The 25,332-nt window shown below is 45.4% G+C and overlaps 2 protein-coding genes across 21 annotated transcripts in view; one reads left to right on the top strand and one right to left on the bottom strand.

Moving 5' to 3' along the window:
• The window catches only part of TIMM8B (translocase of inner mitochondrial membrane 8 homolog B), a 1,180,384-nt gene that overhangs the window by 1,575 nt on the left and 1,153,477 nt on the right, over positions 1 to 25,332 (top strand). The window contains exon 1 of one of the 3 annotated variants that reach the window (XM_050757801.1): positions 4,245 to 4,248. The exons of 1 other annotated variant lie outside the window; for it this stretch is intronic. The gene's annotated coding sequence lies outside the window, so the exon portion shown is untranslated. Of the gene's footprint in view, positions 1 to 4,244; positions 4,249 to 6,926; positions 6,931 to 25,332 lie in introns of those variants that run through there. One more of the 3 variants, XM_050757793.1, reaches the window with a different exon arrangement.
• Positions 1 to 25,332, bottom strand: part of NCAM1 (neural cell adhesion molecule 1) — a 313,863-nt gene that overhangs the window by 10,843 nt on the left and 277,688 nt on the right. For 8 of the 18 annotated variants that reach the window (XM_050757663.1, XM_050757664.1, XM_050757665.1 and 5 more), the window contains 2 exons: positions 12,125 to 12,249; positions 8,089 to 8,266 (listed from right to left, as the gene is read on the bottom strand). In XM_050757663.1, coding sequence (XP_050613620.1) covers positions 8,089 to 8,266; positions 12,125 to 12,249 — 303 coding nt within the window. Of the gene's footprint in view, positions 1 to 3,196; positions 5,554 to 8,088; positions 8,267 to 12,124; positions 12,250 to 25,283; positions 25,326 to 25,332 lie in introns of those variants that run through there. The other 10 variants (XM_050757660.1, XM_050757661.1, XM_050757667.1 and 7 more) reach the window with 3 other exon arrangements.

The raw sequence follows: 25,332 nt of genomic DNA, 5'->3' as shown, positions 1-25,332 counted from the left end.
CCCAGGAAGGCTTTCGAGATAGCGAAGAACTCTGCTTGGAGAACCCAGCTCTGGCCAACTGTCTCTGGGCTTTGGCAGCAGGAAGCTGGCCACTGGCCTCAGCTGTCAGCTAGAATGGGTCATTTTCTTAGTAGCCATGAATGCAGAGGTATTTCTGTTTCGTCTCCTAAGAACAAAACCATCCATTTCCCCAGAGTCCTCACACATTCCACCCAAAAAGCAAAGGAGACACAGGCCTTCTTGGTCTTCAGGATCCCAAAGCTGTTTACCCGAACAGGGAAGAAACTTTAGCCTTGGGTTTTCTCTCCATTCCATGACACAGGGTTCCAGGCCACTGCAGCCTCCGGACATCAGGACCCGACAGGTGGGAAGTGCCTACTCCCTGAAGAAAGAGCTAGAAGTATTTTTTTTTTTGATGACAGTGGGGAATGTGTCTGGATTTTTGGACTCAATGGCACTAATTATATCTTCTGAGGTTTATGTGTAAATATGATTTTGTGAAACTAATCATATCTCTAAAGAGGAAAAATAAACTCCTGCAAAGCTGCTCTATGTGCTTGAGAGGACAGCAGCTGAGACAACTGCTCTGTGCTCGTCAGACCCAGCTGGAGGGCGGCGCTGGCACTGCGCACATCCAGGGGAGGGCCAGGCAGGGAAAAGCCTTCTGAACTGTGGCATAAACAAGTAGGGCAGCAGCCTCCCCTTTCATTTGAATATAAAATTCAAAGTCTTTCTCCCGGCCTAAAAGGCTCTGCCCACCCCTCTGTTGGGCCTCATGGCATGAACCAGCAGCCTCCCTTCTGCCTGCTGCACACACCCAGCTCGTCCCGCTTTAGAGCCTTGATGATTCTGTGCGTGGAACTCTCCCTCCGGGGTGGCTCTCTGTTGTCCTGCAGGCCTCAGTCCTGGTGTCACCTTCTCAGAGAAGCCTTATCTGATCTCTTATCTAGTGTGGCACCTCCAGCCAATATCTACCATGCTGCTAGCCTGTTTTATTCTCTTCTTACTACTATCTGCCACTTTCTGTTCATTTACATGCTGATGATCTAGCCATCCCCTCTAGGACATCCCAGCAGGTATCCTGCCTGTCTCTCTTGTATCTCCCCAGCATCTAGGACAATCCTGATTCACAGAAAATGTCCAAAGAATATTTGTTGCACAAATGCATGAGTGTTTAGTCTGGAGATGAGAATGCTATTTCCCAATATTTACAGGTGTTCTAGGAAGAAGTAATCTTACTGTATATGGCACCAACGTGTGGAAATTACGGTGGTGGCAGATTTTAGCTCCAACTGAGAAAGGACTAATAAACAGCACTAATCCAACATAGTGTGGGCTGCTCTGAGAGGTGAGCTCCTTGATGCTGAAGGCATTCGAGCAGAGGCCAGGACACCCCTTGGCAGGGATGCTGTAAGGTTGTGGATGAGGCTCCTGCACTGGGCAGGAGCGTGGGTGGAGACTGTCTCTTCAACCACAAGAGCCTGTCATTCAAAGTCATACATTCTACACTGCCTGGCACATGGCACCGGTTCCCTAATGCCAGTATCCTCCAGAGTGTGGACCGAGAAAGACTTTTTCCTAGAAGACTAACAAGCTCGGTAGGTCCCATCTTTAATCATTGATCCTTGTGATTTTATCTTTGCATGAAAAATACCTTTAAACTCAATGTATCTCCACCTGTAGCAGAATTCTTGGGGCATTTGTTAAAAATTCAGCATCTGGGGCTCCCCAGCTCTATGGGATCTGAATCACTGGGCGTGAGGCTCAGGAATCAGGAGCTGAACAAGCAGCCCAGTTGATTCTCATAAGGACCACACTCCTAGGTCTTCCCTCCCCTGCATCACAAAGAGGAACAGGTGCACAACTCATGGGATTTGCCACCCCAGGGTGCACTGCACTGTCTCACCCAGTGACCCTGAAAACAAACTTGACCTAATGTATTGAATATAAAATGAAGAGTATCCCCCAAAGGAAAAGGGACCACACTGTTCACCACCACTGAGTCTAAACTCCTCAAGCACGTGAGATGCTCCTTAAGCTAGGAAGAGAATGTTTGTGGCTTTTACAAAAGAGAGGCTATGAAGAAGGGACAGGCTGTGAAATGGGCAGCAGGGTATTCAAAGCAAAAGCCAACACCCATTCCCTCTCAGTGAGTATCACAGAATTGTTTAGTCCAAGATAACTAGAAGAACAAAGGCCATCTCCTGCCTCTTGTGTAATATTTCACAAAAGGAAAACTATAAACCTCCAGCGGTCTGTCTTTGCTATGGTCTTCCCTCGGCCCTCCCTTGACTAACTCACCCGTGCACCTTGGATGCAAAGAAGGCTTCTGGGGAAGAGCTTCCCCATAACCTCGAGGTCAGAGCTGCCCAGGACAGGGAGATGACGAAGCTGGAGCTGTCCATCTTCTGTGATTCCTGGCTTGGGAGGGGTTGGCACTAAAGAAGGAACTGGCTTGCTCCAAGAATGAGACCCACAGATGCCTACTTTTGTATGCTTTAATATAGGAACACGGGTCTCAAATTTTACGAACGTCCAGATGGGCCTGAGTCCTTGTGCCATGAGACCCTGGTGCAGCAGAAGTGCCCTCTTCACCCCCAAGACTCCCAGAAGATGGTCAGACTCTTGGAACTGCCGAGCTGGGGTTCTGGTTCACTCATAAGCCCCTGACATGTCTGCTTGCTCCTTTGAATCAGCTAAACAGATGGCTGGTCTCAGGGGCTTGCAGGATGTGTCTGAGTTAAGTGTGATTATCAATAGAATACATTTGCAGAGAGAATCTTCTCTCAGATTCCCTCTCCACAAGCTCACTCTGTACAGCCTCTGTTAGGGAGAGTATAAAGGCTGCTGTGTCATCAGGTGGCCTTGCCACAGAATTGTGTATCTGGTGGCTCAGAGTGTGGCCCCATCCTCACCCATAGTGACCACCTCCCCTGTTCTGCAAAGGCATTTTCCCCTCCCACTGCCTGCTGGGGACTCCAAGGCAGCAATGCCTCTTAACAGCTCTTAGGATCCCTGGGAAAAAGAGATTGCTCCCCGTTAGGAAGAAGAAGTATTTCCTTCGGTTAGAACTCCATTCACCAGGCTACTATTTTTCTAGGTAATCGTTTATCCAGGTACATGTGAGGTGGAGGGAAAGGGTCTTTGATGCTTTGTCAGACACAACTATTGAATAAAATCAAGCCACGCTGGTGAGTTCACATGAACTGTTATTTCCTTTAATAATGCAAAGGTGTAAACTTCATAAAGGCCTCACTGATTATCTACACAACAATGTTAGCATTCTTGTTAGTAGAAAAACATGATCCAAACCTGCCGTATAAATAGTCCAAAAATGAGCAGAGGAGCCCCATGGTGTGTGGAGCATGGGCAGCACAACTACAGGGCACAGGGGAGTGGGGTGCAGCTGAGCAAGGTGGGGTGCGCTCATTCCTGCAGGGTCTCTGAGGGCTGCTGTCTTCAGGACTCCTGGCGGGGCTGGAGGCTGCAGCCATCACTGGGAACTCAGTGTCCAGTGGCAGTGGGTGTGAGCTAATGCTGCCTCCTGAGAGGCGCACTGGTACAAGCCATGGGTCTGTCTAAATGGGACCCTTGAGGACCCTGACATTGTTTCAGCTGAGACTTGCCTGACCCTGGGATGCGTTGAGGGGACAGGGCCACGTCAGTCCTCTCCACACTTAGGACGAGATCTCCAAAGGGTCCCTTCAGAAAGATGGACACTGCCCTTCTCCTGTGGGTGGTCCTGGGATCAGGGGGAGGCAGACTCCCAAACTGGGCCCTACTAGGGTGAAGCCATGTGACTTCTGCCCAAGGCGATCCTAAGAGCCAGTAGCTCTCCCACACTGACCTGTGATCCTTATGCTCTGCCCTGTGCCCAAGAACCATGCCTGCCTCCACTGCCCTGGTGTGAAGTGCCATCTGGGACTCCAGCGGGGGAGAGTTCTGTGGTTGGGGTGAGAGGCACTACCCTGCCTGAGCTACCGCACAGCATGGAGCCTCTGATGTCTGCACGTGAGCCTCTAAACTGAGCGCTAGGGACTAATGGCGAGCGCCAACATAGGTGGCTTTGCCCCTCAGACCACAGCATGGGGTCATTTGGAATCCCAAAGGGAAAGGCTAGTCTTTGAACATTAAAAATAATAACAACAGAAAAAAATACATAAAGAAACCAAAAAGAACAAAAATCAAGCTTCCGTGGAGATGCTCAAAGATGAGATATGTAGAATGATATGTGACCACAATGGGGGGAGGGAGGGAGTTTTTATTCAGTAGAAGGTCCATCCCCAAGCACACACGCTGATATTACCAAGCAGGATTCATCCCTGAGTCTCCACGAGGGACCTTAACAAAACACACCCACTTTCTCTCCCGGGTGAACTCCCAAGCAGCAGGGAGGAGCAGCTGGATTTTCAGGACAGTTTAGAAAATGTCACTGAACCAACCCACCAATACAGAGGCTGGGACATTCAGGAAGTACTGCCAGGTTGGCTCGGCCCCAATTTATTAACCCTCCTGGGCTGAGCAGTCTGGGAGTGGCCTGTCCCTCCCCTTCTTCTCTACTGAACACACACAGGCCAGGTAGGGCACTAATGCCTGGTTCACAGTGGATGCTTCCAACCTGTCCTGTAGACTGATGCTCAAAGCCATTCTGTGGGTCATTGCTGAACCACAGCCCCACTCTGTGCTGATCTGTGACATGCTGCCAGGCAGCAGGGGAGTCACCCCGATTGGGAGGCAAAGACCTTTCGAAGCTGACACTTGTTGGCACATCACGGCTTGGCCCTGTTCACAGAGACAGTGTGAGGTGCTGGCCATAATACGAGGACTGAAAGCACATCCCAGAACGTTCATCAGCCCCAGAAAATATCCAACAAATTCAACTTTTTTCCAGTGCATGGGCAACAGGGGTGACTTAAGTTGCTCATCATGTCAGCAAAATGCTCATGTGAGTCAGTGCGGTCTGACTCTCTTAACATGGGCACCTAATGCTTAATTGCAAGCAAAGCCAATTACTTATTGAAGGGAGGACAAGGAGCACAGAGTTAGAATGAGGGGAATGCATGGTGATTTTAACAATCTAACACAAGCTTTAGAAGGTACTTAGAATTCTTCCTCTGCTACATCATATTTAGGTTTGAACACAAAATGCAACAAGTAGCAGATATGCAGAAACTTCTCTGTAAACCTAGCATGATGGTTTTTTAAAAATAGCATTTAAAGAAAGAGCTCTCAAATTCTTTTTACTGCCATTAAAAAGGGGGCAAACTCCTTATGAAGTAGCACAAAAGTATCTGTGAGTGGTAACATGTCTGGAGGTAAAGCTTTTTTCCAATCGCAAAACCTTCTCTTCCACACAGAATGGTCGCTCAGCAGCTGTGGCCATGGTGGTCCTGCCAGGTTCTTCCAAAGGGGGCACTGATCTTTTTCATAGGAACTGGGTTTTTAAGCAAATTTAATTTTTGTGTTCAAGTTCCTAACAGAGCAAAAGCAGAGTCACTGCAGAGAAAAGCAATGAGACAAAGGTGTAGGATGCAGAGCTGCCTCCCAAGGTTGCTGCAGGTGTCAGGCAATGGGTCCCCAGAGAGAATGTGGTTGTTTAAAAACAAATGTGGCAGTGGGGATGTCCCAGTGACGTCCAAGGTGACAAGTGTGACGACAGACACAGGAAGGGGAGGGGGAGAGAAGGAAAGGGAAGGTAGAGACAGAAACAGAGAAAAAAAATAGATAAAAAGAAAAAAATTAGGTCAACGCTAGAAAACACAGAATCACAGGTTAATTCAACTTAGTAAATTAAATTGACAAAGGTTAGAGAGGGTTCAGTGCGGTATCAATACCATAAGGCCAGTTTCAGAAGCTCAGCAATGCCAGAAGCAGCACAGCAGGGTTAATCTGGGGGTTAGGGATCAGCGAGCAAATGAAATTAAAGTGAGAGAACAGAAGCCTCCACAGTAAAATACAAGAGTTTGATTAGGAGAGTGTTACCTTTCACTAAGGTGAAGCCTGTTAGACACAGCCAGCAAGTGTATCGTCTTCTAGTGTCTAGCGTGTTTTACCCATAGTGGTGGAGATGCATTCAATCGCTGCACTATGAGTCAGCACACTGTGCATAGGGATTGGGGATCGCCTTGTCAGAGATGAAGCAGGCTTTTCTTCCTATGCCACAAGTCCCCCACGCCAGTGCTGTTAAAGGAAGTCTCGTTCTGCTCCCCTCTTCACCTTCTACCCTGTTTGCTGACCACAGAATTCAACCACAGATGTCCAACTTGTCATTCAGAGAGCTTTTATTCTCGGATCCCAATTCAACGGCCAGGAAAGTCTAACCAAGAACACAGCCGCCACCTTCTCAGACCTGTGCAGGAGAGCCACGGAGCCATCACTGGTGAGGTGAGCAATCCCCCCGCCCTCTCTGGCTTAAGCGGGCACCTGGGCGATTCACAAGAAGGACTCTGATGTCTCCAGCAGGCACAACTCTGGAGGACAAGGTCTACCCGGAATTTCAGTCTCTGACACAAAAACCACAGAAGCCAGTGCCGCTAGGAGTACCCAGCATGTGAACACAGCAGGTCCAAACAGCTTACCCAGTGAGTCTCACCCCAGGAAGCCATTGCCATAAGGAATCTGTCTTGCTGCAAAGGGCTTACTCAAGCCTCACCTGATCTCACCTCCTAAGTGTCCCATGAAGGCCGGACAGATCTGGACATTCGCCCCGGACTGTCGTTTGCAAGGGAACGGACCAAAGAATGGAGAGAAAGAAGGGGCAGAGGAAAAACAAGGAGAACCTCCATTTGAACATCCTATTAAGGTATAATGAGGACATTTCCTGCAGCCTCACCCACGTGCCTTGCCTTCTGCACCGACCATCTGACCAGCAACTGTGGAGAAACACCCACCCCAGCAAGCACTGGGGAGCCTTCCTGACAGTGCAGGGGGCACCAATTGATGCTTCTGATCTACAGTTGAAAACTCACCTGCCAACTCACTGGAGGTCCAGCACACGTCTCCCAGACACACACATCCATGTACAAACAACCACTGGGAACCACACACTGATCTTGTTTGGTTGCTGCTGTCCTAGCCCACTTTTGCACATACATCCCTGAATCATAGGCAGCCCATAGCCCTCTGGCCTGTCTCCCCCTGGGAGGAGCAATCATGACCACAGAGCCAAGAGCTGGGCAAGCACTGAAGACAGGGTAGGCGTGAGGGGGGCTGCCTAAGGCCATCTTCCCACCACACTTGAACATGGCAGAGTATATGGGGCCCCCAAAAGGCTGCAGCTGTATGTTGTATGCCCACCTCTCCTGCCTATGGTTGGCCTTTGGATGGTCTGGAAAAGCAGAGCGATCAGTTGAAGAGCTCCTTCTTCTCTGAGGGATTTGGCCAATAAGGAGACTGGCCATCAGTGTCAAGGTTAGGTCTTGGATCCCTGGAGACAGATCTGCATCTCCTAGGAGAATTGCTGCCATCACAGTCTCTAGCAGACTGAATTGCTTTCACTGATGGTGCTTTCCAGAGTCTATTTTCTCCACTTGTTCTATTACAAGTGGTTCAATTTAATGTATGTTTCCATTGAGAGGCCTTTGGTAGATAGGGTTTGTAACTAACTGGGCATCATCTCTTCCTTCTCTTGGGGTCATCACAGAGAAGAGATTTGGACCATGGCTGTGCTGATAAAGCAAGCATCAGATAGAAAGTGCTTAGAAACAGTTATGTGGTCCAAGTATGATGTGGCAGATGGCAGATAAGGTCTCAAAAAAGGACGCTTACTCAACCAACTTCCAAGGCTAGGCTGGAGCTGGAGCACTTCCCATCTGAGGGGTCCAATGGACTGATTGGCATCAGTCCTTCAAGGCCAAATGGGATAGGACCTTTTCTCCAGGATGCTTGGCCAAGCCTTCCTGGGGGTCCAGTACATCTCACCCCACTGCACAGATAGGTACAAGGCAAAACTAAGCTTTGCATGGGCAACCAATCATGAGGATGGCTGTAAGCAAGCAAGTTGTCAGGGTTCTTCAGGCGCATTAGGAGGTGCAGCACTTGTGCATTAATTCAAAGCGGGAAACAAACAGAAAGCAGAGGCAGCCATACCTGGGATGGCTGTGGGCTGGGCCGAGGTCCTGAACACAAAATGAGCTGCCTTGGATTTTCCTTGCTGGTTCTCAGCCACCACGTAGACCTCATACTCAGCATTCCAGTCCAGGGACTTCAGCATGACGTGGTCACTGCCAGACGGGAGCCTGATCTCTGGTTTCCACTCGGAGGAGAGCTTCGGAGGATACAAGAGACCAAAAGAAGGATACAAGAGACCAGAAAAGCTTTAGACAGAAGTACTGGTAAGACCAGATAATAGGCAGAACTTACGGGACTCAATAACTTTTGGTGCGAAATCATGGAAATAAGAAGCGATGATGGGGGTTGGGCACAGTGGCTCATGCCTATAATCCCAGTCACCTTGGGAGGCCAAGGTGGGTGGATCACTTGAGGTCAGGAGTTCGAGACCAGCCTGGCCACCATAGTGAAATCCCATTTCTACCAAAAATACAAAAATTAGCTGGGCGTGGTGCCACACACCTGTAGTCCTAGCTACTCTGGAGGCTGAGGCAAGAGAATGGCTTGAACCCAGGAGGTGGAGGTTGCAGTGAGCCAAGATCATGCCACTGCACTCCAGCCTGGCTGACAGAGCAACACTCTGTCTCAAAAAAAAAAAAAAGAAGAAGAAAAAAAAAAGCAGTGATGGGACATGGTCTTTATTCTTTACCAGCCTGAAAAATTGCACAGGTCAGGAGGTCAACCTTGCATGCTGGCAAACACAAGCAGCAGCAGATGCCAGTGTGGCACTGAGCCAACCCTGTCAAGGTCCCATCACCTTCAGGGCATGCAGAGACTCAAGCACCATCCCTGTCTCCCAGGCTACACTCTGGTGCTGGGGACATACGCATAAAGATGTCTTAGAAGAGTAATAAAACAAGTATGTTTCTTGTCATATTTCAGGATGCTGCTTAAGTTAAGGTGTGTGACTCACCTTCCTGATGTGTGAATACTGTGTAGATTCCAGTTTCGTTAAAAATAAAAACTATTTTTGTTGCGCCCTTACTAAGCGCTAGGCACTACAAGAAGCTTTACACACATTTTCTCGTTGTATTCCTACAACATGCCTGTGGGGTTTCGTCAGGCTCTTACTAAACCCGATGATGGGGAAGTGAGAGAGAAGTAAGGTGACTAACGTAAAATCACACCTGCAGTCAAGGTTGGAGCTAAGTTCGTTTGGGCCCAAAACTATGATCTTTCCTTTTTTTTTTTCTTAATTGTGTTCTTGAAAATAACAGTTTTAATTGATACAAAATAGCTATACATATTTTCAGGGTACATGTGATAACTTAATACATTCACTTAATTTGTAAAGATCAAGCCAGTGTAATTGAAATATCCATCACCTTAAATATTTGTCTTTCTTCAGGCTAGAAACATTTGAATTATTTTCTTCTAGCTAGTTGGAAATATACAATAGGTAATTGTGAACTACTGTCACACTACTGATCTATCAAACGCTTGGCTGTATTTCTTCTATCAAACTGCATTTGTTCCCATCAATCAATCTCTCTTTATCTTCTCCTCCTCTCATGATCTTTCCTTTCTTTAGTAGGGAGCTCAACAAACGTCCGTTGGACTGAATAAGGTTTTTCTATTCCATGCAGTGTGGCCTGGTCTCTGTAACTGCAACAAACAGATGGCGGTACCTCAGGACTAAGTTCTGCTGTCAAGTCCAACAGTGGGCTGTTCAAAGGGTCCATAGAGAACGATAATTAGGTAACCACCTCCCTCACCAAACAGTTGTGGAAGAAGACGTGGAAGGCCTGAGAAGTCTTCAGACGGTTTCACAATTGCACAGCCCACCTTTTTGCAATCTTTGGTCTTTTCACAAGGCAGATGCCCTGGGGTATCTGCTGGGCACACAAGAAGGCTTGATAGATGTTTATTGCACGACAGGCTGCTCCTTAGAAGGGCAGAACACAATAGCACTGTCACCTGGACAGTGGTCTGGTAGCTGTTGTAGGCCCATGGCTAAGGCTGGATGAGGAGTTATCTTACAGCAAAGCAGTCCTCCCAGGCAAAAGGGTTTGCACTAGCCAAAGAGATGGCTTTAGGAATGTGACAGTGCTCATGCCGTATGGGCAAATGCTAGTAGTGCTGGAAGGGGAATTCTAGTTTCCTTAGAGTCTAACCAGAAAGTCTGGCTATGCTGTAAGCTAGGATGTATATATATATCACTATGTGGCTCCATTTTCATTTAAAACAAAGCAGTTCAGGTATCTTTCCTCTTCATTTCTCTGTCTTCCTTGGCAAACATCATTATACAAGAGACAACCAGAATCTAGAGAAAATGTATGTTATATTATACTTATCCATAATATAAAATGATAATATTTAGCAAACATGAATGAGGTTTTGAAGTGAGAGAGAGGGTGGTTAAGGTTGTTAAAATCTAACACATTTCAGTGTTGTGCCCAGTTGTGTCTTTTTAATGCAGAGCTGCCTGCTGCAGCCACAGTGGTTCCTCAGACATCTGACGTGATCTCATACGGGAGATGGTTCCAGCCTGAGCCTGCCTCTTAGCAGCAACCGTAGTGACCATTTATAAAGGTTTCCAAGTGTCAGGCACATTTCAGGCTCTTTGCATATATTATAACGCATCTTTATAACAACTCAATAAGCTATTTTATCCCCATTTGACAGATGGAGAAATTGAAGTTCTGAAAGATTAGGTGACCTATTCTTCCAGAATAAGTAGTAAACCTAGAACTGGATGCCATGTCTGTCTGGCTCTAAAACCTGTGTTCTGTCCACGGGGCCACATCAGGAAAACCATTGGAAAGGCATCCCAGCCTACCACACCACCGCTTCCAGGGGGATACTGGGGACCACCTGCCCAATCCTTGTGCCCTACTCGGCAGTGAGGAAGCCATGAGGACCTCTCAGTCACTGGGATCTCTGGACTGGGCCTTAGGGCAGTGACAGGCCTTTCCTACTATTTCAGCTCACACCTGCTTACAAATTAAGTGGGAACAAGGCCTCCCCAGCTGAGAAGTGTGCCTGCAGGGCTCTGTGCTGAACCGGCTCTCCAGAAGGCTAGCCAGTGAAAGACCTATCACTTCCACGGGGGACTGATCACAAGGCAGAGAGGAAGTAACTCAGCTTCCCAGAAAAAGTCTTCCTTGGAGCTATGTGAAGAAAGGAGATTGCTCCCTTGTTCATTCTTTTCTCTACTCCAAAACCCTAGCAAGAGGTTATTCTCAGTGTTCAGATGTGGCCTCTAAATCTCTCAGCCATTGGTTGTAGTTGAAGATGACCAAGTGTCATTCTAAAACCAAACGGAAAGGGTGATTTTCAGTGTGGGATTCGGATCAAAGTGGAATGAGGGGAATCTTAAGTGGCTGGTGAGCAAACCAGGAGAAGATGGCTTAGAGCCAACTTGCTGTTAGCAGGATTAGGACAGCTCAGGTGGCCAGGTGAAGGGCTGGTGAGGGAACAAGGATTGTTTGAGGACCTTAGGCAGCCTCAGGCAGTGGGGAGAGCCCAGTCTCTCAGTCAGGCTTGGATTTAAACTGCCTCACCCAGCTGTGTGAGATCCGGCACTTACTGACTGCTGTGCACCCACTTACTTCATCTGTAAAGAGGGGATAATGGTCAGACCTACCACACAGGGTTCTCGTGCAGAGAAAATGCATGTGGTCACAGTGACAGTGCAGGTGCCCAGCCTACCAGACACATTTTATCCAAGGTAGTGATTCTTATATATTAGTATGGCATTTAAGAGAAGTACTAGATAATGGCAAAATAACTTTGTAGAAAAGTTCAAGACACAGAAAAATCAACCATGGTATGAGTTTGTCACCACCACAGTCATCTAAGAGGCTTTCAAATGGACCCAGTGTGAACATGACCTAACAGCTGTAGGGCCATCTTGGGATTTTAAGCCATGGCCAGGGCCCATGGGCCACCTGCCAGACACAGAGTAAGACCCCATCCCACCCCTGCCCCACCTGGGCTGCCCCTGTTGTTTCCCTAGCAAGCTGGGTGTCAGGGTCGCAGGGTTCTGGAGAAGTCTGAGAAGGAGGCCACTCACCGCTCGGTACCTGACCAGATAGTGTCTGATGGGGGAGCCGCCGTCATCCTGCTTGATCAGGTTCACTTTAATAGAGTTTCCATCCTCTCCCATCTGCCCTTCGAGCTTAGGTGCACTGGGTTCCCCTGAAACAGCCAGTTAATTCACATGAAATTCGCATCCACAGAAGGAAAATCCAACCCATCCGAATGGGATGGAGTGACAGGGTGGGGCTGGACACTTTTCTTGCTTTCTCAGAAATTCAAATGGTTAAAAAGCAATAAAAATAAAACTGAATTCCAGGTAGATGCCTCAGACTGAGCCCAAACTGAGAGTGCCTCTTGGGAATGTTCTGGTAAATAGCCTTCCTGTGAGCAGGGTCCTTTCAGTGTTTTAAGAATAGGCTTTTTTTTTCTGTCTCTCTCACTGGTACTTATGTTTCCTTTTAGTTGCTCTTATAACTGAAGATTTAATTTTTATAAACCTGACACATCTTGAGGAACAGCCTGAAATAGGAGAAAATACAAGTGTTTGAGTAGGAAACTCCCATCCATAAAATTATTTTGCAAAACAGCCCAGTTTCTTGCCGGGACACGTCACTCACCCCTGGGGCTAGGAGGCCTGATCTCTAGTGGGAGTAAATAATGCTGCATTCTTGGGACTGGCTTTTCATGAATGACATTTTATTACTCAGACTCATTAAAAAAATAAGAAGTTTCCGGTTGTGATTAAATAAAGCACGACTTGCCCTAGGCAAGTTTTTTGTAAGTATCCTTATGCCTCTTACGCAAGTTTCCTGTAAGTATCCACTTATGGTTCAAATGAGTGAGTGCTAATCCTCACACTTTAATGTGTTAAAGTGACAATCAGTGCAGTCTTTTTCTTTGTGAGAGGAGAGACAGAAAAATGTCTTTAGCATTTCTCAACAGAAAAAAAGTTGTTTCTTGATTTGCAATATACACTCAGCTTGTAGCACTGTGAATCCAAGGTTGAGAAGGAAGATGAACTTGCATGGGACAAACTGCTAGGGCTAGGATGGTTCTCCAGTGAGTAAGGCACTAATTTACTTTAAAAGAAACAATTGCATTAATATATGCTGAAAGTAATAAAGTGAGAGGACATCTCACATACAAAGTTAAAATGTAGATTTAACACAGCGGGGAATCCTGCACTTCTGCGAGGAGCTATCTCTGCATCTATTTCATAACCTCAGAGAGAAAACTTGGAGATGCTACAAAACAGTTACCTTCTGGGTGGGTCACTCTGGCTTGCTCTCTGGAAAACAGAATCACAGACATGTGACAGAAGAGCCACAAAACGGCTTGTCACCAGGGCTTGGATCTAAGCACCTAAAACTGCACCACTGGCCATTTACGAGACGGCTACAGGCACAGTTAGTGTCACGCCTCACTTCTCATTCAGCTACTCTGGGAACCACCTTCCTTCGATACAAGGAGGAACCAGGGAGAAGGCTAAGGAAGAGCCCACTGCTCATCATCGCAGGGCTAGCAGCAGGCGGATCACCTGGGTACTTGTCAGAAATATAACCAGATCCTTCCAGTGATCTGTGTGCACGTTTAGGTTTGAGAAGTAGCAGTAACAGGGATAGATTAAAAGCTACAACAGGGAGGATGCATAATGTCGGGAGGATATTTAGGAAAAGTTGTGCTTATTATTTGTTTTCTTAGATCAATAATTAAGGAAAAATAAAAATAGGAATAAAAAGATGAATGGATTTCAGGCAAAGACCTGTCTTGTTTTAAAGCCGCTATCTAGCCCTGGGCCACAGCTATTCAGTGGAAAATAGGCAGAAATTTGGTTTAGACATGTCAAGGTATTTAGGCTTTCCAAATTCCTTTGGACTGTCCCAAGTCCTAGACAATACATCAGTTATGTCTATGTCATTATAGATATCTAGCGCTGAAAAGCGACTCAAAGTGGCATAGATTTTAGATCAGGGCAGGAGCTCTGTGTAGATTCAGAAATGCTGAACAAATAGAAGATGACACAGGAGAACTTTACAAATTGTATTCTCTGATTAAATTGGGGTGACCAACTCATCCCGGTTATCCTGGAACATTCCAGGTTTTAGCACTGCAAGTTCAACATCCTGGGAAACCCTTCAGTCCCAGGCAAACTGGAATGGTTGATGACCCTAGACCTACTGCAAATGAACGTAATTATTCTAACTTTATCCACTCAGAATCACAACACTGGCTCTGTGCTGAATGGTCTACCTGCCCTAGCATGGAGGGGATTTTTACAGGCAGCATCAGCGGCCCTTCCAACATGCCCACTAGGCAAGGACTGCGTCCTTCTCCCAAGGCCTCCTTTTAGGGATCAGTCCACTGCGGCTTCTCTGGCTGCACGTTCCTAATGAGTTCCTCTTGAAATTGAGCAGTGTGAGTTTTCAAGGCTGAATCAATCCTGCAAAATGCTGTCTCTGAACTCTGCATCATGGGGGGTCTGTTGCCTCCATCAAGTTTCATTCCACATTTGCAAAATATGGGCCCTGAATTGGATGCTCTTTAGGGCTCCTTCCAGCCCTGCCGTCATGTGAAACAGTGACAGCCACTGCACTAGCACGGACTGCCAACTATACCTGGGCTGTTTCTCATGACATTGTGGGAAACAGAACGCAAAATACAAGACTTTCAGCCAATTTTAGGGAGATGCACTCCAAGGTCAACAATTCCACATCTCTAAGGCAGAAAGTTGTCAACTTTTTGCTTTAAAATGTTGAAAAAACTATCTCAAAAGTTTTATCTTTGAAAAGAGACCCCCAAGTCTCTTCAAAGACCTAAAATAAAAGTCTCTCTGGGGAATCCTGCAGAAACCAGCTTCCCTGATGAAAGTACTCTCTTATCTTTAGATTTGTTTCAGAAAAAAATTTAACTTGAATCAGAGAAAAACCATCAAAATCTATACCATAGTTAGAACACAGTTCCAACATTTGACATAGTTAGAACACTGTAATTTGCTATCATTGTATCTGAGTGACTATCAGTACTCTGATATGTGTGTATTATTTTCTCATAGAATTTAGAGCATTTTATATTTTATAATAATATTGACTGGGCACAGTGGCTCATGCCTGTAATCCTAGGACTTTGGGAGGCTGAGGCAGGTGGATCACTTGAGGTTAGGAGTTTGTGACCAGCCTGGCCAACATAGTGAAACTCAGTCTCTACCAAAAAAAAAAAAAAAAAAAAAAAAAAAGCTGGGTGTGGTGGCATGTGCCTATAATCCCCGCTACAGCTACTCGAGAGGCTGAGGCACAAGAATCACTTGAACCCGGGAGGCAGAGGTTGCAGTGAGCCAAGATCGTGTCACTGCACTCCAGCCTGGGTGACAGAGTGAGATCTTGTCTCAAAAATAAAATAAAATAAAATTTAGGTTTATTATTTAGAGTGCTCTACCTATGATTTATTCAACAGACGTGTACTGAGTATCTACTAGGTCCCAGGTAGTCTATTAGGCACTGAAGTCTCAAAGGTAAATAACACACAATTTTGTTTGCCAGATGAAAAAACTAAGTTATGATTAATTCTTTTAAAAGATGATGGGGCCCTTGGACAGATACATAATGCTTCCTATGACCTTTTTTTTCTTTTTGAGACAGGGTCTTGCTCTGTCACTCAAGTTGAAGTGCAGTGGCACAGTCATAGCTCACTGCAGTCTCAATCTCCACAACTCAAGTGATTCACTCACCACAGCCTCCGGAGTAGCTAGGACCACAGGCACATGCCACCACACTTGGCTAATTTGGCTAATTTTTAAAGTTTTTGTAGGATGGGGTCTCACTATGTTACTGAGGCTGGTCTTGAACTTCTAGGCTCAAGTTATCCTCCTACGTTGGCTTCCCAAAGTACTGGGATTATAGGTGTGAGCCCCTGCACCCAGCCTATGACAGTATTTCTACACGAAGATCATATTCAACTAATATCACAGAGATTTGGACCCATTTGGTGGCTCTGTAACTTGCTGTGAGTACATCAAAATATGGAAAGAGCAATTGTTTAATCAAGTGTCTTATCTTCCAGTGTTCACTGTCAGTGAATTCTCTTAAAGATTACAAATGGGGTTAGAGAAACTTTCTTAGGCTTTCTGCACAAAGCCATGCCTGACGAGGGAGGGGCTGTGGCGGGAGAAAAGGACCTTTCTGTTCAGGAGGCTGACTGCTATATCGAGCACATTAGCAGAAGAAATGCCTGAGAGAGTCCTGATGTGCACTGTGTTCTGAGATGGTGGCTCTGATTGAAATCATTATGAGTAATTTCAGTAAAACCAATATTGTAATTATTTGTAAATGTTGGTTTGCGATTCAGCAGCAATCGGCAGGTTGCTCCCAGAAGACCCCTGGGGTTAATTACACCCTTGGAGTTTAGCTTTAGCCATGAGTCAAATGTTCCCCCCAAAATGCATTATGTAAAGACTACACCAACGGAACATTAAAAAGAAACTTTGCCAATAACAAATATAAAGTATTGTGCAGTTCTGTTATTTTCTAGCAGGATGTGAATCATGAACCCAAGAAAGAAAGAATGTACCATAGAGGCCACGTACAGTCAGATATATCACAGGCAGGTCCTATGAAATTCTCTCTTAGAAACCATAATTGAAATGTATATTTTTGGCTATGCCGATGGCAGGTTCTCTGTTTGTAATTACTGTGCTACTGTACTCTTAAATCTGAATCGGCTTTATGCCCTTCCTCTCATCAGCAGAAGCCCCAGGAATTAGAAAACTCTGGCTGGATATCTGAATTCCACAACAAAAATAGTAGCAAATCCAGGGTACTTGGACAGCATTGGTGAATTTTAGCAGGAAACAACATTCTATTTCTCTCTCAAAGGAGCCCAAACACCAAGAGTTAGCTGTGCCTTCTGAATGAAAGGCTGGGGTGCCAAACAGGCATCCTCAAGGAAGCCTCTACCTGGGGCTGGGCACAGTGGCTCATGCCTGTAATCCCAGCACTTTGGGAGGCCAAGGCGGGTGGATCACCTGAGGTCAGGAGTTCAAGACCAGCCTGGCCAACATGGTGAAACCCTGTCTCTACTAAAAAAAATAAAAAAATTAACTGGGCATGGTGGTGCCTGTAATCCCAGCTACGCAGGAGGCTGAGGCAGGAGAATTGCTTGAGCCCGGGAGGTGGAGGTTGCAGTGAGCAGAAATTGCACCACTGCACTCCAGCCTGGGTGACAGTGAGACTCAGCCTCAAAAAAACAAAACAAAACAAAACAAAACAAAAAGCCCTCCATCTGTGTTCTCTATTCATCCACTTTGTTTTCTCTCTCATAGAGATCTGCACAAAGTTTCAGGTGTCTGAGCATAAACCCGTGATAAATGTGGGGCTTGCATTACAATCTTTTACTTTTCCTATCAAATAAGACTGTCTAGTTTTAAAAATACTGTTCATTTTGTTTATCCTAACTCCTGCCTCATTTGGGTGATTATTTCTTCCAAGCAATTTGAAACTTGTGTTATATATACCTTTTTACTCTTAGTTTTTGAAAAGTCCAAAATGTATGACTTTGCTATTCAAATATGAAGCCTATTTACTTTTTCCAAGTCAGAAACATTACAATTACATCCAGAGGTTAGAAACGTGGTTGGTCCTTAGGGCATCAGCAAATTATCTGAGGGAATCAGGATTTAGCGTTATTAGACCACTAACTCTCTTTCCTGAAACTAAAGAAACAAAGCTCTTAGCCCTTGATACCAAACAAAGGAATCGGGTGTGATCTATGTTGCATACATTCTTGGATCCTCATGACTCTCCCTGGCGCCTCTTTTGGTAACCTACCTGGCTATTCTAGGGATGCCAAGTGGCTTTTGGACAATCCCGAAGAACAGCCTGGCAGTGTAAGGGTGGGTATAATTTGTCTTTGGCATTGTTCCTGCTAGATGAAGCTTTTGGAGTAAAGTTTTTTTTTGTTTTTTTTTTTTTCCCTGGACCCTTTTGTCTTCAGCATTAGGGCTTTGCTTGTGCCTGAGTGACCAGAATCTTTGCCATCCTAGTCCCTGGCTCCAGGGAGCCTCGGGATACACAATGAGTGAGTGTGGGTATGGCCAGTTCCCAGCTTGCAAAGCAAGGATGCTGAGCTCCCCGCGGCCACACTCACTAAGGCATCTGGTCTGTAAATCCTTTCCAGCACCAGTTTCCTGAGGAATTATGAATGTGAGAGTGCGTGTTGGGGTGGGGCGGTAAATGGCAGCATGAAGTACAAATTAAACAGCAACCAATGAGCTCTGACAGACTGAACCACAAAAATACCAGTTCCCTTCTCGCGGGTGTCATGAAAACACCAACAGATTAATTGATCAATTATCTTTGTTTCATCATCCTAAAAAGAAAATATGACCAGGAAGGTATGGCTTGTGGTTATGGGGCTGATCCAGGCTGAGGAAGTTATGACAGAAATAACTGCTATCACCAACAGTTAACTCGGCTCCTGCCTCCAAGGCCACAAGGGGGGCTCGTGTCCATCTTCAGCTCTATTTCATGGACATTATTGGTTATGAAGAAGAATGTGGCTCCTGGGGAATTTCAGCCCTCATACTGGTGACCCTAAGGGAACTGTCAGTTTCCAAGGCCAGCGGCAGCCCACAATCCCTGCCCACAGGATTCGGGCTGACACACCTCACTGCCTTTTCCTTCAGCCCCTTCCCACTGACTCTCTAACCTGGGAACCTCCAGTGCAGGGAATCCTTAGAGGTAAAGGCAATTAGAGCAGAAACCCTGGTGAAAAGTCTGTGTCGACCTGCCAGAGATCGTGGCAATCCAGACACACAGCTGTAAAAAAATAAAGGAGGGAGTGGAAGGGGTGGTTAGTGATGTTTTCAATCTAAGAAGGAAGAGTGGGTGTTAAAGAGCTTAGCTCATCAGAATCAGCATTTCCTAGTACGAGTCAGTGTCAGTAGCTAAAGAAAAAAAATATCATTATGAATGGCTGGGGAGGGAGTCATGCTCAGACATGCAGCACACAGCAGGGGGGTGCAGGGGCTTCTCATCTCACGCATGCTGCTGGTGGGGAGTCCCATTTACACAGAGTCCTCAGTAGCTGGTGGACAAAGCCAGGGCTCCGTGGAGTCATTGGAGGAAGCCCTGCAGTGACATGATGCCATGACCTTAGAAATCAAAGTTTGCATCCTCACTTCTTTTCTGGGACAGGTGTCTAAGCTTATCTGTCACAGTCGTCTACAGGCCAAGCCCCGTAGGCTCAGGGGCCAAGTAACCATAAAGGATGGGGCTCAATCCCTGTTATAACCTCCCTTCTCCTTCTGAGTCGCCACACTTCATGCAGTGCTGCTGGATTCTGTAAACACTGCCCCACTGAACTCAGGTAGATGGAGCATCCAGCTTATGTTACGCATATCCCAGGCAGTTTTCTTTTTTTGAGGGGGTGCAAGGTGGACAGGGAACATCAGATGTCACCAATTGTTGGCTGTACAACCCACTGACAGCAGGAAGTCCCCCCTCACTCCTCCGCTTACTTTCACCTTTCTCATTTAGGCCCAATTCAGCTTAAATCTTTGCTAATACCCAGGGAGAGGAGGTGATAACTGTCCTTAACTAAGCTTTATTGCTCTCCTCCATGAATTTTATTGGCCCTGACCTCTCCATTCCCTTAAATTTTTATTGTTAAAGGCCAGTTCCTGCTGCTTACGGGGCTCACCTGAATAAGTCCTCAGTTTGCCCCCTTGCAGATGGCAGGAGAGGGTCCGTCACGGATGAGGACACAGTTCCAGGAGGGGGTAATCATAGCTTTGGAATTCTCTAAGGCCCTCAGTGATATATATATATATATTTTTTAAGTACTGTCCACATTTTTTATCAACAGCCAAGAAGACTGCTAAGGAATGTTTCTATGGCAACTTCAGAAAACATCTTTAAACATTTCTTGCCCTGGCTTAAAATGTCTGGTAGAGATCTCTCTTTAGAGGAGTGAATTAGTGTCTACCTTATTAACATTGTGCTTTGTTTCGCTCCAAATTATAGCATTGCACAGAAATGACCAAACTTGTTTTTTTAAAAAGAAATGAATAGGTTTCAAATTCAACATCCAGTAACTGCTCACATTTAAGATTTCATGGGGAAGGCCCAGATCTTTTTCCAGAACATCAACTACCGAACAGTCATCACAAGTCTAAAAATGTCTAGTCTTGCTGATGGTCAACCTTTGGGAAATCATGAAAATATAATATTTTGGGTAGGACTTGTAGTTTAGAAAATCTTAAGCTCTCTATATTCTCTGTCCTAATACTTGCAAATCCAGATGATTTTTAAAGGTAAGCCCAATTTATTGGCATGGACTACATCAGATTATCAGATGTTCTGCTTCTGGGACAATCCCACCTTATTTCATACAATGTCAACACCTAATATCTCCTTTTTGGAAATGAGGATGGCTCATAGGCAAGTTCAGGAGTCTGGCTGTAAATGGGACTACACTGGGGCCAAGCTGACATCCCTATAAAGCTGAGGTGCTCAGAGATGGGAAATGTGGAGGGTGAACGAGAGGGAAGGTACACAGGGCTAAACACACAGGAGGAGAACGAAACACAAGAACAGACCAGGAACAAAGGACATGCGAGACCAGCTGTTGACGGTTTTGTCTGTGTGGATGTCGCCCAATCAGTTCTCAGAGAAGTGAGGTCAAACAGGGACCCCTTGCATGCATGGGCACACCGGGGGTTACTGGTGTTAGTTTTGCTTTCGTGATCCATGTAGCCCATGTCTCAGGGTGTGATTTGAAGTAAAACATTTCAGTTAGGAGAAAACTGAATGCATATGACTCAAAGGGCAGGTTCTGAATAGGTGTTTGATTTTAGTGAGGGAAGCTGTGAGCAGAGGCTTCCTTCTCTCTTTCTGGTAAGCGAGAAATATTTTAATGAGGTTGTGACAGTCACAATATTAACTAATTATTTTGTCATTGCTATGCACTTAATTAGGCTATAATTTTATTTCCTTTGCTGCAAGGGTCAATCATGTGTTTCTTGATTATACGGAGATCTCCAGTCATGGTAATTATCAAGTGACTTTTGCTTTGATTTTCTCCCCCTCCCTGGGGGAGGGCCACTCTTAAAAAGTGACACCTCGGTAATCACAGCCAAACTGCTCTAATCCGAATTCTTAAATCTCTTATTTCAGAAAGTCCTCAATGTGCATGAATTTTATGAAGCACTCTCATTGGGTTTTGAACAAATACAACCTTTGCAATTGATAATATTTCACTCTGTAGCATTTCAAGGTTGTAAACATTTTCACAGGAATGTGACTCATTTTAGAACAACTATGGTCTTTAGAACTACCGGATAAAGTTAAACAACAATGCTATAAAGCTAATTTGCCAAACACCTTTCTGGGAAATAATTTTTATGAACCATCTGGTAAAAATTCAGTTTGCAAACTGTGCTGTGGCTAATGTGGGTTGACTGTAGAGAACAGTTTGTGTGACCAAATTTCTTGAAGCAAAATACCAAACCAAAGGTTGTCGTGATATCAAATTGTCATGTCAAGTTTGCAAGGAATGATGAATTCTGGATGTGAATTGAGAACAAGAGGGAATCTCTCAAATGGCTTTGTTTGGGAAATCTGAGACAGGAAGAAATGGGTGTGCCCTACGTGCCAGGCTGTGGTCCCAGATTTATTTCACTAATCAGAACAAAGAGTTTTACCTTCTGTTCACCAGCGTGGACGACATCATCAGCACCATGCAAGCCACATGACAAAGTCACATGATACGCACGCACATGATTGGTTGAAAGGAAAGTGGAGGAGGTCACATGGAAAATACAAAAAAATTAAAAACTGATGTAAACAATGGGCAGGGAGAAAAATCAACAACAAAATCACAGACTAAATAAAAGGAGAAATTAAATTAAATTAGCAGCATATATAGGAAACATTGGGAGGGCAGCAAAACTGCCCAGAAATAGGATAATAAATCATAAAGAGCATTTGGTTAACAACACCAATAAGCATTAGCTACGGCTGCAACACTACATATTAATACCACATCAGGAGCATGTAAACTTGTTTTGAAATGGGGAGGTGTTGCTGTCAGGAACCAGATGTCAAAGTCAATCCAGGAGACTGTTAAAGGAAAAGAAAAAAGCAAGTTATTATCCACAGATTCCAGAAATGTCTCAGCATCCTTGGGAAACAAGGGCAATGAAACAGAATATGGGTCATCAAGGAAAAGTCCTGAGAATCTTAAGGTGAAGACTGTGTGCCCTAGAAGAACAAAAGATTGTATTAAATCAAAAAGCGTCATTTCATGTTTCCTGGGGCATAAGGAAGAGGGGAGCATGGGCTGAATGAGGCTGGGTGGATGCATGCCAGAGATGGTGGCTTTGATGATCTTATCTCCCTTCTTTCTCCACAAACCCGTATTATTCCTGAGACCTCAGTGAGCCTCCCTCAAGTCAAGACCCATATAAAGGAAGAGGCCAGCGCAGACTAGGGAATAGGTTTCCTTCTGATGGTTGAGACAATGGCTGTGCTGACACTAAACAGCAGAAACTGTACCTTTGGCCTAATGCGCTGAGAGTTTGACATTAAGCAAATGTTTGGCCATTTGTGGTTAAAGTTTTTTGTTTGTTTTGAAACAGGGTCTCGTTTCATCACCCAGGCTGCAGTGCAGTGGCGTGAAGATAGCTCACTCCAGTCTCGACCTCTCAGGCTCAAGCAATCTTTCTGCCTCAGCCTCCTGAATAGCTGGGACCACGGGCGTGTGCCACTACGCACAGCTAATTTTTCTATTTTTTGTAGAGATGGGGGTTTCGCCACGTTGGCCAGGCTGGGCTCAAGGGATCCTTCTACCTCAGCCTTCCAAAGTGCTGGGATTACAGGCTTGAGCCACGGCACCCAACCTGTTGTGGTTCAAGTTGTATCTTTAGACTTGTGGTTGCACTAAGACATACATTTGAGATTTACAATGAAAAAAAAAAATTTTCTTGTGTGGATGTAAAAGCATTCCTTTTGGTCCTATGTTATGACTGAGTGATCTTGACTTGTTAAAAGGCATTTTGGGTTTCTGACCTTAAATTTAAGAGGCCGGGGAATGTTTTGGCCATTGCCAATTGAGGCTGAGGGAGAAGGGCAAAGAAGGCAGATGAAGACACCTTTCTGTGTAAAGAACACTGCTGGTTAAAAATAACCCGAGAGAAATGCTTTAACCAGGCTACCTCTTCCCCTGCCACTGTGAGCTGATAGAATGTATGCTTCTTTCTGATTGTCTGGCATTACACAGATTCCGGTACCTTCCTGCCAAAGGGGACTTTCAGGGACTATATACAACTAAGCAATTGCTCCTTTGGTTTTATTTAGAATATCTTTATTCCCTCATAATTATAAATGGGTACACACACACACACAGGCAAAACTGGGAGATATTGATTTTCAACCCCATTGATGGATTGATGATCGATGGATATTCACATGCTGATAGCTACTCTGCTATTAGTTCCACTGCAATTCACATGTGCTACATTTCACTTACTGGTGAGAAATATGTTCATGCTAAACTCAGGCTGCTGCCCGGTTGTGAACATCTTCCCTTTATCTCAGTATCCACTGGGACCTACAATTTGGGTCAGTAGTCAAGTGGTTCAAAATAAAATGACTCAAACTTTCTTCCCTTTGTATGTCACAACTAAGCATTTTATCTGTGGGCAGAAACGTCTGATGTTTAAAAATTAAAGACATGTCAGGGGAGAGACACCTAATTCCTTCTTCAGGCAAAATCTGGAGCCAAGATTGTGTTTCACTAACAGAGAGGACCAACCTACAGTGAGTCGCCTTAAATGCGACACAGTTGTGCAAATACGTTATGTAGCTTTCTCGTACTGTGCCTGGACACACATTGCACCAGGCTGAAAAAGGACAGGAGTGACACTGTAGAACAAGAAAGGAGGCTGTTAGCTGCATTCCTTTTCCAAATGTAAAAAAAAACAACTCATATTCTGAATTAAACCCAGGCGAGCACAGCCTATTGTCATCGGCTCTGCTCTGCTGACAAAATGAAACCTTAAAAGCATCAGGAATTAAAATTCATCACAGCACACACACGGAAGGGACACCAAGAAAGCAGACCCTGAGCTGCGTTCTGCAGTAGAAAAAAAAAAAGAACCATTTCATGCAACACGCAGAACCAGGAAACTCTTTTCTTCTCTGTTCAATTGTGTATTGGAAAGCTCGGCCCTGGGAGCTGGAGTTATACTTGGCATACCTGCTTTCTGCCTTCTCGTTCTGCTTGATGGGATGTATGCCATTTTTTTTCTGTGCAACCAGAAATATTATAAAATCTAAAACTCCCACACAGCTTCGATGCTTGAACACTACAAACATGCACACATACTCATATGGATTCTTCAGGGGATTCAAGTCCTCCACACACATCTTACTTCGTTAGAGCATTAGAAAGACCAGTTTGGAACATGTTACAGCAGTGATTCTGTGCAATGTTTTCTACGTTGAAAAAAAGAGGATACAGTCTGGCTCTTGACTTTATTGTCAAGAGATAAATTCCAGCACTTTCATCTGGACTCTCAACCCAGGGGGAGCCTGGATTCGGCTTTTTCTGCCCATCATTTTTCTAGCACTGAGGCAGGAGCCTGAAAGGAGACAGCAGGAAGGAGCTCTCTCCTTTCCCTGGGCTCTGCACACAGGGAGACAAAGCCAGGCATGCTGTCAGGAAGCAGCGGCTCCTTCCTTCTCGGCATCATCCTCTCCCTTTCCCCAAGCAGCCATTTTCTCCTATGCCTTCCCTGGTTCTCAGTCTTTTTTCTACTGCTAAATTAACACGCACATGAGCGTGTGTATTTCAGAAGGAGGGACAGTAAAGCGAAAGCCAGGAAGGAGATGCTGTTCTTTTGTGTCCTCAGCGTTTCCCTAATTCTTGTCTATTTTTAACTAGAGAGTCGATTTGGAAAGGCCTCCTCATGCACGGAGTATTCTTCCAATAATCACCCCCGTTCTTTTGCTGATGCTTGGTTTGCTCTCTTGGCCAAGCAGACAGCATGCTTAGGAAACCACACCAGGCTAGGAGCCTTCATGCATTCACAACTGTTGCTTTTAATAAAAGGGAAAACAACAGGCAGCGCTGTAACCTAGAAGTCGGCTCTACAACAAGCGATCAGAGGTCTGGCTGGAGCAGCTCAGTCCTGTACTCACTAGCTGGTTCTGTGGTTGCAAGGGCAGGAAGAGGCCAGGTTGCTATGGA

The sequence above is a fragment of the Macaca thibetana genome, chromosome 14 (genome assembly GCF_024542745.1).
Source record: "Macaca thibetana thibetana isolate TM-01 chromosome 14, ASM2454274v1, whole genome shotgun sequence".
In the NCBI taxonomy this organism is placed as follows: domain Eukaryota; kingdom Metazoa; phylum Chordata; class Mammalia; order Primates; family Cercopithecidae; genus Macaca; species Macaca thibetana.
The sequence above is the reverse complement of the archived record's forward strand: the minus strand, read 5'-3'. Positions and strand labels throughout refer to the sequence as shown.